Genomic DNA, 15,975 nt, shown 5'->3' on the forward strand with positions numbered 1-15,975 from the left:
ATTTTTTAAACTTTCCGCAACTGAATAGTCTCATACCTACACAGTCTTGAAATATCATTCATTGAGACGGGATTTCACAGCTTTGGTTTTTGTGGCTTGCTCCATCCGTCTATTAAGTACTTTCCAACAAAAATGTTGACATGGTTGGGTAAAAATTTCAATGGAGCTAACCAAATGTTAAAAATTGACAACGAAAGCTTAGTTGTAACTGCGGACAATATTCAAGATGTCTTCTTATTGCCACATAATAATAGAACTGATTTTTCGAAGTTGGGACACAACGAGAATTTAGATTTGTTGGTTAAACTAAAGGAGGATAATGATCTCAATGTCCGGTCACCGTTGAGCTCTTTGAAAGATGTTATTCAGACAAAGTTGACAGATGATGGAGATTATTTTAAGATATTCTTCGTCCTTTATAATTTGCTTTCATTTTTTTACACTAAGTTCAAATCGTTTGGTCAATTTTGGTGTTGTGAAGGCATTGGTCAATGCACGGTCCATTTGAGCGATAGTTTTGAGCTTGAATATGTCTCTTGTGAGATGGTCTCAAGAATTTTTATCTGTGAGACGTGTCAATCCTACCTGATATTCACAATAAAAAGTAATATTCTTAGCATAAAAAATAATATTTTTTCATGGATGAACCAAATAAGATATTCGTCTCACAAAATATGATCCGTGATATCGTCTCACACTAATTTTTGTCTTTGAGCTTACTATAAATAAAGAATACGTCAAACAATGACAAAATAGTTCATCATCAAGTAAACAAGCGTGTTCCCAAATTACTCTTATAATAAGAATTTTTTTCAAATTGTGATTGGAGTTTATTTTCAATAATATCCATAAAAAATTGCACTATGACATCTCAATCATTTCTACAGTTATATAATATGAACTTTATTTTAATATAAATTAAACTAATTAAAAAATATATTATAAGTGCACTAGTTTTAATTGTAGGAACAGAGCTTATTTGCTTACCATTTCGAAGAAAAATAACAACACAACCATTCAAATGTATACGCTCAGGAGCCCGAAATTTCAAGTTTGTATGATTTGAGTCCGAGAAGTTTAAATATCATAACAAGAAGATTTCAATAATTGTCCCACAAAAATTTGGGATATAAAAAGTTTTTTTCTTTCCTTTCAAAATTGAAATGCATTCTGAGACTAGTACTTCATATATACAAATGCAAATCAGAGCACTTCTTTTTCAAGTTTAAGCACAGCCATGAATGCTTCTTGAGGTACGTCCACTTTACCAATTGACTTCATTCTTTTCTTTCCCTCGGCCTGATTGGAGTGAAACAAAACTATCAGCCGTACGTCCATCACATGTTTTATAAGGAAAACATACATACAATTTATATGCGGGTCAACGATTCCAAGAAACTACCAAAAAATTATGTTGTGGTCATGCATGCAGTAATACTCACCTGTTTCCGCAATAACTTCTTCTTCCTCGTGATGTCTCCACCTGGAGGAAAGAATCAAGAAAAGTAATTGCATAGAAAATGAAAAAAGGTAAGAATTTCATCACATGTACTTGCCTGCGAAACAGTTAATTCAAAATAATCTCAATAAAACATCACTATTAAGAAAGTGTCAAAACAGGAATTGGAAAACTCGTAAGAAACACAATTCTCTGATATGAAGTTAGAGACCATTTCGTTCAAAAAGTTAGGACTTTTGAGAGGTGTCCAACAATAGTTCTAGATTTTAATATATCTCCTTCCATAAAGTAACAGACTAGAGAACATATACAATGAAATAATATTATAAAAGAAACTATGGATCTTTTATTTTGAATGTGAGACCTATTTTCATATGATGTCGGAAACCAATATTCCCTAGTTTATGAGAACAATAGTTTTACATTTTAATACACGGTCATTAATTTTTTTTATCCTTTTTAATTTGACCAAGCGTATGAAACCGATGCCAAATTGTATCATGGCCATATTAACATGATGCCTGCATTTCGCAGTCTCTTCATTCAGGAGACAATCTCACCATAGCATTTTGCAAGAACATCCTTCCTGATAGCAGACAAAGATTCGCTGGCGATCACTTTGGAGCCTATGCATGCCTATGCAAAAGGTTAGGTGCTTTTAGACTACATTATAACTGAGAAAGCTGCAGAATACATTTTGTGGTGGTTCGTTTCATCTGGATTTAGTATATGCAAAATCTACATCCAATCGCAATTGGCATTTCTTACAAGATTAAAGTGAATTTAGGTGGATTTTCATTTACCCCGAGAGAATCATGATAGTGCTTCCCAGAAAATAAGTGAAGTTACCTGGATTGGAATTTTAAACATTTGTCTCGGTATTAGTTCCTTCAGTTTTTGAGTCAAAGCCCTACCAACAGGATAAGCCTGAGAAAAGTGGGCATGGGTATATATTTCATTATATGAAAACCTCATTCTACTAAACAAGTCAACAAGAGTATGATACCTTGTCTTTATGTACAATAGTTGATAAAGGCTCCACAAGATCCCCATTAATTTGAATATCAAGTTTTATCAGATCACTTTCTTTATACCTATTTCATGATTCAAAAAACTCAAGGTAAAACACAGTCATAAATCTAAAAATATAGTTAGCGTGTGCCTTGGGATAACTAAAAGGCAATATCAGTAATAAACTAAATGAATGCAAATATAAATCGACAGGAATACAGTAAATTACAATTTCAAGAAATGAATATCTTAGCAAATTATAGCTGCTACACATGCTAGTCTAACTAAGAGTGAATGTTCATAAAGAAAGAAGAAGAAAGTGCGAGAAATGGTTCATCTATCCAGAACACTATCTAAATAACACTGGCAATTTCACATAGGTAGAAATCGTTTGCCTAGTTTGGTTTATAATTAACTATTTACTCCAAAAGATCGATTGATGGTTTTACCCAATGACGGAGTACTCCATGCTAGCATAGCCTTTACTCTTCGACTTTAGCTGATCAAAGAAATCCCCTACCATCTGCACGATGAACAACCCAAATCCTCGAAGTGAAACGTAAGTCAGAAATTGAAGGTAATACTTTCTAGTCCCCATGAATTCAAGTCACTTTAACCTCAAAAAGGGATACCTCGGCTAGGGGTAACCTATAAGTTATCGATGCTCTACTCTCAGTAATAAACTTCATTTCAGTGAATTCTCCTCTTCGGTCCTGAGCAAGCTCCATTAGGGCACCAATATATTCTTTTGGAGTGAGCATTTCAATCTGTACATTAGGAAAAAAAATCAGTTAATTACATGTTCAAGCTGTCTGTTAAAAACTTTGAAACTGATTCCAACACACTAGGCCAAACCAAAGGCGAGCAACCTTAACAAAAGGCTCTTCAATTGATCTCCTGTTTCCAGCTTCAGGAAGTAAAGATGGATTTGAACATTCAACCTGTTCCACAATAGGAATATACAAACATTCATTAAGAAAGAGATGGTCAGGAATATCTCTACATTCGGAATGATAATGTACAAGACCCAGAAGCGGCAGAATTCAATCAACAAAATAAATTTAGGGAAATTCCCGAATAGATCAGATCTATATATGTGAGAACACCGTAAGTCATAAACATAAGAGTGAACCTCTAAAAGTGAGTCATCTAAAATATGAACTTAAATAAAGACTTGTGTCGGCGACAAATTTAGTTATTTGTCATACAATATACCTCTATTAAAATCTTCAAATCTATTTTCATGCTTCCATGGATGACCATTCTACTGGCAATTTACTCTCACATATAAAATGATATGATAACACTTTCTACTAAACAGCTGGTTTTATCAAAAAATGTGCATATTACAGATGGATGAGGTCATGGAAACACAAATAACTGAAATGACAAAGCAAGGAACCCAAAATACCAAACTGTAGCAGTCCAACCATGACTACTGTGCTCATATTTCCCAACGCTACAGAAAAATAACACTTGTAGCTACAGCAGAAAGACAGTTCTTCGACTCAAGATAAATTTTAATAACTAAACAAAAATTAGCGAAAAATATCAAGAATGGGATCAGCAGATATTACAGTATCACCGTTTATACAGTTCACTCTGTAAACAACACTTGGAGCTGTGGTTATTAGACTCAAATTGTATTCACGTTCTAGCCTTTCCTGTGGAAAAGAACTCATTCAAAACAGGATCTATATGATTACAAAGCAAGTAGTGCTAGTAGATGTAACCAAGATCAAAACACCAAAACATGCTAAAAAAGCAGTTCACCTGCACAATTTCCATATGAAGAAGACCCAGAAACCCACATCTAAAGCCAAATCCCATAGCACTTGAGGTCTCTGGCTCAAACTGTATGGTAACACAATTACTGGGAAATATATTTTTATGTATATTATTCTAAATAGTAACAAAAACAATATGGACAACAAAAACTTCTATGGAAGAAGTCTCTTTGTATTCAAGAAAAGAAACATAACTTCCGTACATGCGTCCAAATGGAAGTGGACGGCAGAGTGGGAACAATGGTACTATATCCAAAGATCCCAACAAAATAGAAAAACCGTTGGGGTCGAATATCAAATGTTCTTCTGTGACATTGAACATGTGTTGCATTTGTTACTATTCCTCGTAAATTTCTGCTCTATTTCTTGGTTCCTATCTATAATGGCCCCTGAACCAGGTAGGGGAAAGAAAAGAAGGCACAAAAAAAGGCTCGAATAATTGATAAATTTGGTGCACGTTTCTGTGTTTGACGTTTTACAAAAGAAAAACAACCATTTCAGGGTATTTTATTAATATTAAGATTGATCTCCCAGATGATTTTATATATATATATATATATATATATATGTATGTATGTATTTATTTTTTATTTTTTAAAATCCTCCAATCCCACAAGGCACAAAATTATCAAAAAGGTCCTACCTTTAGAGCAGCATCATTAAGCTGCAATTTGTCTAAAGCATCGCGCAACTCGTGAAATCTACAATAAGAAAACAACCATTGTAATTTATTCAAAATTGTGATCCACCATATATTAAGCACATAAAGAGTGAAACAGGGTAATACTGGTCAGCATCAACAGGAAATAGGCCACAGAAAACCATTGGTGTAGCCTCCTTGTATCCAGGCAGCGATTGTTCAGCTTTCCTACTGTAGTGTGTTATTGTGTCACCTACCCTAGCATCTGCCACTGATCTTATGGAAGCTGAAAGATAACCTACCTGAAGGATATGTCTTGATAAATATTTGTACTGGAAATAAATAGTAAATGCTTAGAGAACAAACATAAAAATGACATCGCCATAGAATTGTCAAAGTACATAGTACGCAAAGGATTTCAAAAGGGAGAGTAAAATCCAGTGGATGAGTTATTTCTGGTCTTTCTGAGCATCCAAGAAAAATTTTTAAAAGAAAAATCTATATGGAATGAACGCCAATAAACATACTTCTAACAATTCTGAAACGAAATTTTCAATAGTGAGGATACGCATGGTTTGGAGGATGAGATTATTGAATTATCAGTAAATGATGATAAAAAAAATGATTGATAAAAAAATGTAACATATGATGATAAACCAATATTATGTTTGGTATGATTTCTGTGGGTACGATGAATTAAGAATCTTTGTACTTTTTGACCAATTACCCTTCAAATATATTAAGATTACAACCCTAACCAATATTAATTTTCCCTCAACTACTTCATTCCTCTACTATTTTTTGTAGGGCAAAGGGTGGTATTGGAATTAATGTGTATAATTAAGGTATGGATTGTTTGTAATACCCAAAAACTAGGACGCATTAACGCCATGCATGATCAGACTAATTAATTTATTTAGTTAATAGTTTAAGCAATGCATGTTATGTGTTTAACTTATTTTAAATATATATTTATTTTATTATGCAATTTTATTATATTTAAAACGTTTTCATGAGTTTTAGTTTTTCATACGAATGTTCGATACCGAACCGGGAAAGGAGATCGTAGACGATTAAGATATTGAAAATTTAAGTTATAATTTTATTTTAAGTCGAGAAAATATATTTTAAGTCAAAAAAATAGTATTTTAAAGGATTTATAAATTTTAACATTATTAGGGCTAAATTTAATTTATCGAGTGAAAAAGGACGTTAAGCATTTTAACTAACAAAATTCGAAAATAAGGAATTTAATACGTCCACTCGAAATAAAATGTTTTAATAATTATTTTATGACTTAATCAATTAAATTAGGTGGTATTTAACTTTGGGTGGAATTTTAAAATTGTAGGACTCTTAATTTCAAAAGTTGGAAGGCTAAATTAGTAATTTAAATTGTAACGGCTTAATCAGTAAATTTAATTAGAGTTTTAATTAAACTAAAACACCTAACTAATACTCTATTATATATTGAGGAGGAGTCCTACCCTAATCTCACATTCATCTCACGCGCACACACAATACACACACTAACACACAATTTGCACACACTATTGCCGAAAGTTTCAAGGCCAAGGGGTGGATTTTTGTCAAATTCCTCCTAGCAGCAACCTAGGGCAAGCATCACCCTACCATACTTGATAAATTTAGCCACTTTTCAAGCCATTAAACGCAGCAATCCGTCTCCGTTCGGCCTCCGTTTTCCCACGCGTTCGTTTGTCGATATTTCGTGTGTTTTAACGCTAAGGCATGTCTAAACCTTTCCTTTATGTATCGATCATGTTATATACTGTATTTTGATATAAAATATGCATGAAAACTCATTGGTTTAATTATATATGTGCTAGAACTCGATTAAAACTCGTTTCGATACATATTACGCTTGAACTTATTTGTTTTATCGAGTTTTTAATCACCGTCTTCGCTGGACCGATCCTATGACTTGCTGCCACGTATGGGTATATTTTAGGATGTGTTTAGATGGCATTAGGTGGCCCATGATGGGGCAAGAGGCTGCTGGTGCAAAATAAAAGGAAACAAGTGCATAGCCGCATGTGTGTAGGGGGATCGGCTTGGTGGCATCGGATTTGGCTGTAGGCTGGTCCAGGGCTTTTGGCTATGGTTTGAGGCATGTCTTAGGGTCCTAGGATGAGCCTATTTAGGGTGGTTTAGGGTCTGGTTGGCTAGGGAAAGCGCTGGAACCAGAAAAACTTAGCTGCGCAGGATCGGGTGCATGCAAGGGGCTGTAGGTGGTTGCTGGTACGGTTCAGTGAATGGGTTGTTTAGGGGCTCGTGGCTATGGTTTGTGGCATGTCTTAGGGTCTTAGGGTGAGCCTAGTGGTGGTCGTTCATGGGCTAGAGTGACAGCAAGATGGCTGGAACCAGAAAACCAACAGCTGCGCAGATTGGGTTCTCATGTAGGGGCTGTTACGGTTCTGATGTTTTGGGGCTTAGGCGCTGGTTCTGAGGCTTAACCCTGGTCTTAAGCTATGTCTAAGGGTCGAGTCTAGGGCCTGGTTCAGGTTCGGTTCGAGTCGGTTTAAGCGTGGAGTCGTTAGAAGCGCATATAGGTCATAGTGCGTTTCGTTGGGACAGTTTTGTTTTCTATAGATCGTAGGTTGTTTTAAGTTGGTTCGATTATGGTTCGGGGCCGGTTAGGGTCTTGGACAGTAGTTAGGATGTCGTCTAAGTTAAGTATGGTTCGAGTCCCGAGTCGTTCGGTATGTCGTAGGCTATTGTAATTAATTCGGGAGTCGCATGTGTACGTTTGGGCTTTTTGTGCTAAGTTTAGTCATTTAAATTTTAAGGTTATGACATGAAGTCCAGGGCGTTCCAACGAAATCCACGATATTCGTAAATATATATCACGTGCAAAATAATTATTTTTGAGTTATGCCATTTGTCTTGTGGCCAAATTATTTTACGGGTTTGGAAGCCGGAGAACGTGTCCGGGGACCTCTCCAACCTCTTCGGAGGATTATGTTATGTTAGGGAGTAGGCATCCAGTCCAAAGGCTGTAGGTGATCCCTGCCGGCCCAAGTACCGTGGTTTAGTTTGATCAAACGATTTTTGTGTATGAGCCACTTGCATTGAACAGAACTCTACGCAAAATTATTTACGTTATGATTATGCATAACAAGTATGAAAATATGATTTTATGATTTTTATGAAATTGGTTATGCAGGAAAGTCGCGTTATACATATTTATGCCTGTAATATTTTATGTACAAGTTAATTTAAATTGCATAGAATTTTATTATTTATTATGTATTATTCGTTATTTACGGTTTATGCATGTTGATTCATTAGACTTAGTAGACTTGATCGATGCAGATTATGTAGTTGAGGAGACGGGAGGCGATGACCAGTGAGCAGGCTCAGGCCAGTGGCAGTGTAAACCCGAAGACCTTGTAGTTTAAGTTATATTATTACGCACGTTTTTAAACTATTTACTCTGACTTTAAATTTATTAGGATTGGTGACAAGCAAATTAAATTTATGATTTTGTTAGACTATTTTTAAATTAAATTAGTATTTTTTTGGATTTTGGGATTAGTTGGATGTTGGTGATTTATTTTAAATGATGGAGTTTTGATATTAATTTTATTTTAATATAGTTGGTGACCGTTAATTTATTTTAAGAGTTATACTTTTAATAAATTATTTAATAAGAAAATTTTAAATTTTTCCGCAAATGTTAAAGTATTAGTATTTTAAGATACGGTTCGTCACATTGTTCCTTACTTTAGCGTCCCCTAGTCCTTTGTTTGAATAAAAGATCGAGTGGATTTATTTAAAAACCTACCAAATGATGGTTTATCCTAAAAAACCAACCACAAATCCCACTCAATCACTTATACCAAACGCAGCGTAAGATTATATGTAATTGAAAACAAAAAATCACCCTATAAACAACAAATAAGAAGCCATCTTAATGAATATGAGACCAAAACAAGCCACGAGCCAATAAACAAGAAAAACAAACCCAATCTTTAGCAACCAGGAAGATAATACTCCTTCCTGCGGAGACATTTAAATGCCTTCTTGAATTGACAAGGAAATCTAATAATTAAAAAGGTGAAATATGAAAATGTAAATTGATAGTCGATAGGTATTGCATGATGGCCCTTTCAGTAATAGAGCATCTGAGAAAATTAACGTTCAGAAATAGAATAATATTTGTTAACGTCCTAAAAACTCCCTTCCGGATATTTAAATGCCTTATTAAATTGACCAGGAGATTTAGGCATAACGAAAAAGGAGAAAGTTCTGTATATGTTAGCATGTTTACTATGACAATTTGAGTAAACTGTCTATTTTAGTTGTGTGACGGCCTTTGGGTAATAGAGCATTTGAAAAAATATTATTAACACTAAGAAATGAGATAACATTTGTGAACATGCTTAAAAATAAAAGAAAAAGTGTTCAATTTCTATCAAAGAAACACGCATCAATCACAAGACCAAGCAAGATGAGATTTCCCACCTCTCCAGCGTACAGCTCTTCAACCTGCAACTGGTTGGGAGATAAAACTCCAACTTCATCAGCATAATAATCCTACATTCGAAATTCAATATTAGCAGCTGAGTTTGCGTAGAATCCATAGATGCAAGCTACATTTCAGAAATGGAGCACCAAAAGTATTTAAACATACTTTTTCCCAACTACATGCTCAAATAATAAATCAAGATGGGTAAGCAATCAGTTATAGGTGAATCAATTAACTGGTAAACTATGGAGTTACTCTCAGGACATTCACCCATCAATGAAATTAGGTCTGAAAAGGGCTGATATTCCTCCGCAGGTTCCTCAAAAATTATATAGCATCATTTTCATAAACGAAACTTCATGAAATTGCTGCATGATTGTGGACCCATACCTTTCCACTTGCCATAAAAAATATTCGGTCTCCTTTTCTTAAAGTTCCGTCAACAAGCCGAAAATATACAATGACCCCTCTGTATGCATCATAGTAGCTGCCAAATATTTTAAAACCACATGCAGTAAGAAGATGATTGAGATATTAACAAAAGCAAAGCCAAAATAAAATCAATTCAGCATTCAAAATTAAATTTGATGTACATAAATCACTATATGTTTTAAAACAGAATGAGGTAATTAGCACGGACAACATGATCAAGTAACATGAAAAGTTTCAGTTTAAAAAGTAAAACATGATATACATACAGAAAACATTTGTAGGAGAAGACATGAGTAACTAAACATCATAGATCGTAGTAACTAAATTTGATACCTATCAAATAATAAAAAGAAGCCAGACATTTTTTCGAGTTTTTTTATCGTGTTGCAAGGAAAAGATAAAAAAAATCAAAATATATTATAGAAAAGAAGAGGATTATTTGACGAAACTAACAGCAATATAAAATCAAGTAAATAACTTACCAACACTAGTATTAAACATCATAGTGTTTATCATAGACCTAAATTAGTTACCTATCAAATATGAGAGCCCTCAAGGGTCTTTCTGCAGTATCTTGAGGGCGGGGAATCTTTTGGACAATTGCATTTAGAATTTCCGTGATACCTATCCCTTCCTACAAAATAATAGCAAGTGTTAATACCCCAAATGAACCTCTGACATACATCATAAAGCTGGCATTTCCAATTCATTACAATCTGCAAGAAGGGGGAAAGGGCGGCATTTTTTGTCAAATTATATATTGCAAGTAGATATTCGGAGATAGAGTCAACCTTCGCCGAGCATTTAATTGCTTCACTACAATCCAGACCAACAATCTGTGAAGAAAGATTAGCAATTTCAGAAGTGAGAGCACACTTTTAGCATAACCAAGAATATTTTTGCCTTGTTAAACTATTAATCCTTGACTTAAAGTGGGAGTCCTGTTGAGGCAATGAATGCTTTTGATAAATATGTGTAAAGATTGAAAAGGTCTGTTATAAAATACACCATTATCATCATAACATTACAAATTCCTCGTTTTGGTAAATTCTTCGGTAAACCATCAAGCATGACAAACCAACCTCCTCGATCTCTCGAGAAACTCGATCTGGCTCAGCACCTGGAAGATCTATTTTGTTCAAAACCTGAAGAAATCAAATGTTTGAAAATTCATTATGCTGAGTGATTAAAGACTGTATAGAGCAGCAAATTTTGCTGAGCAGTTGATAAAATTCAAGATAACTTATTACAAACTAAATTTTACGAGCAACGATCATGAAATAAATTACCAAAGGATGATAAATATTGCCAAAATACAATCATATCCCACAAATAAGAGTATAGAATTGTGGTCCTATATGAGTCCATCTACCAAAAGCTAGACTATAAGGAATTGCCTCAAAAACTAAATAAACGAAACTCACTAAAGCTAGGTGAAATATGATTTCGAATAGGTGAAATATGATTTCGAATTTCTCATTGTGGATAAAGTATATAAAAAGAAACCCCAAAAATATGCTTTTTCTCTACAGCTTTCTAGCACCAGAATTCCGGCTTCAGCAGGTTTAATTGCTCTAGCTGAATTATAAAATTTATAAGAAATGCTGATCCATCTTAAATTTCATGTTATGTTTACATTTAAATAAACCATTGTTTCTGCTGAAACAGTCTTGAGTCCATAAACTGCCAGCATTTATTGTGTAGCATTATGTAGTCTTCCAAATGTACATCTCATTTTTCTCATCCCATGTTCCATGTGGACCACCACATCATCCTTAAAAAACAATGCACTCTAAAGTTATTAGAGAATCAAACAAACTGAAATTAGAGTGAAAGTTCCACTTACTGGAATGATCTCAAGATTGCTTTCCAAAGCTAAATACACATTAGCCAGTGTTTGGGCCTCAACCCCCTGCAAATAATGTTTAACCACCAATCCCAATATTAACTATCACAAAAAATATGTATCTATTTGAGACTTTGATATGATAAGATTGGTTCTTCGATATTTTGACTCAACATCATATAGATCTACAGAAAAAAATAAATTCATGTAAATAAGTAACTCCCATGGGTGTTGGGAGAGAAACAGGTAGAATTGAGAAATGAGCATGCATTGAAAAGAGAGAAGCGGCTCACCTGAGAAGCATCCACAACAAGGAGCGCACCCTCACAAGCGGCAAGAGAGCGAGAAACCTAAAGACGTTGAAAAAGAGAACCAACATATGTGGGGAATATTGGTGCCATCAAATATCAAAACTTCAATAAAAAGAATCTTTCACGGTTTCAGCAATATACCTCATAGGAGAAGTCTACATGACCTGGAGTATCAATAAGATTTAGGCAATATGGTTCATTTCTATGCATATAACGCATCCGCGCAGCCTATGAGGAAAAATATTACAATGTTCAATAATTTTGAAGTAACAATGATCACAGTAGATAGCAGCAGCTTCAACTTAGATTTCATATTACCTTTAACAAACCAGAATAATGAAGCGATACAATAACAGATGGCAGGTCCAGAAGAAAAAATCGTATCTAAATCCATCTCCCGTATGAGAGAAATTCCAATAACCAAGGGCTATTTTCACTAAAAGGATCACAACGTACAACTGTGAGACTCTAATGTCATGGAAACGATATTAGATTATAGAATATTATTGTTGCCTTACATGCTGAATTCCAGTGCTCTTAGAAAAGAATGTGTTGCAAGTTACAGCAAGTATGCAGTCAGAAGAAAACCAAATCTGTTATTTAACTCATTATGCCTACTTTTTCTATTAGCTACATGCACTCGGGGAAGAAAACTATCCTTTGATTCAGGTAATCGTTTGTTGAATAATTCATAAAAATATTCTGTGGCCAACTGCGAACAGCAATACGTGAGAGATCGTGCTATGCAATTTCAACAAATAACTAACTCGAGGTTGCATCTGATTCAATCACACGCAGCAGAGAGCCTGACAGACCAAGCGAGAACTAACTTCGCACATGTTTTATACATCAATTAAATTTACTCGGCCACAAAGTCGACCTGTAATTTAATGGTGATGCCTCTTTCTCTCTCCAAGTCCATGTTATCGAGAAACTGTTCCTTCATCTCTCTGCTTTCCACGGTGCCAGTTATCTGCAACAGTTTATCCGCCAAAGTCGATTTCCCATGATCAATATGAGCTATGATGCAGAAATTCCTTATATTTGATGAAGGCACCTGCCATTTCGATACATATTATTTTAATACAAAAACAACTAATTCTTCAAATTAAATAATTCACTGGGATGTTCTTCAAATTTTCCTCATTAGTGGTACAACCGCTTTATTGCTTTATTTCTTGATCTACCGTCACAAATATGGTTCTTCATCACTTTGGTTTAGTGGTACCGTCCCAAGGAATAAAATTGAAATTTTTGTAACTCTATATCAGCATTCTTACTAATTCTTTTTTTCCTAAAACTAAACAGAAAATAAAATAAGTGATTATTTTAAAAATAAAAGCTGTTCTCTCGGACAAACTGTAAAAGCTAACGGAAGTACTGAAACCTTCGAAAGGCGGTCTTTGCCAGCACGAGCGGCAAGTTCGATTTCAGCATCAGAAGGGGCGCCTTTAGGCTGAATCCCAGTAACCTGGCAACGTACGCCACCAAAACCACGACGTCGTTTCTGGCGCAATAAGCCGATTTTTCTGGCAGATAAGCAATTCCTGTGAAGAAAAACGGATTCGGTTCTGCTTAAGTTCAAAGGGCGACAAGGAACAATGGCAGTGGAGTTGAAGCGGGGATTCGGGGCCCAAAGAAGTTCGAGGCGGTAAACATCGGCGGCGACGGCCATATCTCGGCGGTGGTTAGCGTTTTGGTGTTAATATTTTTGTTGGGCTCCGGGCCATTGTTCTTGAGCTTTGGTTTGTTTTCAGCCACAGGACAACGGCTATCTGGATTATGGACTATCGCTGGCTTCTAATCCTCCAGTTTTTTTTACTGCTTTTTTGTCCTGCTAGAATGCAGGACATGCTATACGTCACACTAATTATATATACTCAGGCATTTAGAGTAATTAATTTTGGATGTCATTGTCTGTTTTATTAATTATATATCTATACTACTTTATTAAGTTTGAAGCATTTAAAGTAACTAACTTTGGTGTCGTGGTCTATTTTATTAATTATATATATTAAAATTATTGTCACTTGAAGTTTAGGTTATAGGTTCAATTTCTACTGATGTCATTTTTTTATTCTTTTATTTTTCAATTTATTTTTAATTTATATATCAAAATTACAATATAGTCTCTCACTATTTCTTATAATTATATTTTGATCATCATTTAAATATAAATAAAATTAATTATAAAAAAATATTATACAAGCACGTAACGCGTGCGTCGGTGCACTAGTATATAATATAAATTGTATAAGAAGTTAAAAATTCAAACTCAAAAACTTGTATTATTAGCAAATGATAATAAACATAACACTTAAAAAACAATATGGATTGAAACAAATTCAAAATAAATGTTTATTCATCCAGCATATTATATATTAAGGAGAGTAACAAAAAAATACAATTTAGATGGAGATGAAATGATTCATAATATATAAATAATACAACATATATAAATTCAAATTTATAGTTTGGCTACAATCATCTAGTATCATTGCAACATTTCACTAAATTTATGTCCTAAAAATAAATAGTGAGTACAATGAGGAAAAAATAGATGAGCCATAACACGTAGAAAATTAAAAACAAAATGATAATCAAACAAATAAATTGAATGAACTGATCTCTCTTTCTTTTCCATTTACTCATATGTAATTCCATGAGAGAAACTAGATTCCAAAACTATGATATCAAATGCAATTTCAATAAAATATCAAAATTTTCAATCTTTAGCCCTTAGCAATTTACAAATACTTCAAACAACAATATGGAGTTTTTGTGAGTTTCAAATAAACTAAAGGGAAAAATAATGGTTATAAGATTAAAATCGTGATTAACATTAGCATTTAATTTGACATTCATTAAGTTATGTTAAAAAATTAAAGTTAATAAAAAAAACAATAATATTGAATACAATTTCAATATATATCTTATGATATTAAAATTTTAAATATATGCTCTTAAAGGAGTCTTTCGATTTATATAAAGGATTTGAGATTTTCAAAATTATACAACTAAATTTAATTAAAATAATTGTTAATATATTTATTTTTTCAGTACAAAGTAATATTATAAGGAAATGAAATATAAATCTAGTATTAACAAATATAAAATAAATAAAAAACCTAAAACAAATTGTAAACACATACAATACAATGCAAAATGCAATGCAATGACAAGTGAAGATGCGAATGTAAATTTAATATGAGTAGATTTCTTGTGAAACGGTCTCACGAATCTTTATCTGTGAGACGGGTCAACCCTACCGATATTCACAATAAAAAGTAATACTCTTAGCATAAAAAATAATATTTTTTCATGGATAACCCAAATAAGATATCTGTTTCACAAAATACGACCCGTGATACCGTCTCACACAAGTTTTTACCATTTAATATTATCCAAACCATTACAAATCAATTCATTTAACTCACATTAACAATAGCAGATAATCATAAACAAAAAACTTTAAATGCATATACTTTCCTACTCAAAAAACTTACCGCATATATTCTTCTAATTAACTTATAATCATCATTTCATTATAAACCAATCAATTGTCATATTAGTTAAATAAATACATGCATCAAATTATTCAATTTACATACTTTCAACTCAAATTTGCACATATTTATTTGATTAAACAACAATTCACATCGACCACTATTTGTCTACATTTGAACAATAAAAGACAAACAATGTTATATAAGATAAATATTTTTAGTAAAAAAGTTGATTTATTAAGAAAAATAATAGATGTGAATAAGTTCAAAATATATTATATATTTTGTTCAAATTAAGTGTTTATTGAATTTTTTAGTTGATGTCTGATTACCTTTTTTGTCAATATAATTGTCATTATATATGTGTATGTAAATAACTCTATAAATGCAAATAAGTTGTCATGGCATTATTGTTATAATTGAGTACTATTTGATAATATATAATTATGGGGAGACTTGAATAAAATAGAATATATGAGAGTAATTTTAAAAAT

The 15,975-nt window shown here is 33.3% G+C and overlaps 1 protein-coding gene across 4 annotated transcripts; it reads right to left on the bottom strand.

Annotated features, from left to right (window-relative positions):
• Positions 1 to 1,020: 1,020 nt before the first annotated feature.
• Positions 1,021 to 13,809, bottom strand: LOC142522163 (translation factor GUF1 homolog, chloroplastic). Of its 4 annotated transcripts, none has more exons than XR_012814396.1 (22): positions 13,363 to 13,809; positions 12,856 to 13,032; positions 12,117 to 12,203; positions 11,958 to 12,014; positions 11,665 to 11,730; positions 10,901 to 10,963; positions 10,610 to 10,654; positions 10,352 to 10,452; positions 9,777 to 9,873; positions 9,383 to 9,454; positions 5,045 to 5,199; positions 4,901 to 4,958; positions 4,244 to 4,324; positions 4,048 to 4,134; positions 3,340 to 3,411; positions 3,103 to 3,237; positions 2,920 to 2,993; positions 2,466 to 2,553; positions 2,309 to 2,369; positions 2,020 to 2,095; positions 1,443 to 1,483; positions 1,021 to 1,299 (listed from the first exon to the last, which is right to left on the bottom strand). XR_012814396.1 is itself a non-coding variant. In XM_075625309.1 (22 exons), exons 1-22 carry the CDS (start codon positions 13,648 to 13,650, stop codon positions 1,204 to 1,206), a joined length of 2,094 nt encoding a protein of 697 aa, XP_075481424.1. In that variant the 5' UTR covers positions 13,651 to 13,809; the 3' UTR covers positions 1,021 to 1,203. The 4 variants fall into 4 exon arrangements, 2 of the variants coding, with proteins under 2 accessions (XP_075481424.1, XP_075481425.1); XM_075625309.1 differs by having other exon boundaries at positions 2,309 to 2,386; XM_075625310.1 differs by lacking the exon at positions 2,020 to 2,095 and having other exon boundaries at positions 2,309 to 2,386.
• Positions 13,810 to 15,975: the final 2,166 nt, after the last annotated feature.

The sequence above is a fragment of the Primulina tabacum genome, chromosome 13, assembly GCF_025594145.1.
Source record: "Primulina tabacum isolate GXHZ01 chromosome 13, ASM2559414v2, whole genome shotgun sequence".
Taxonomy (NCBI): Eukaryota; Viridiplantae; Streptophyta; class Magnoliopsida; order Lamiales; family Gesneriaceae; genus Primulina; species Primulina tabacum.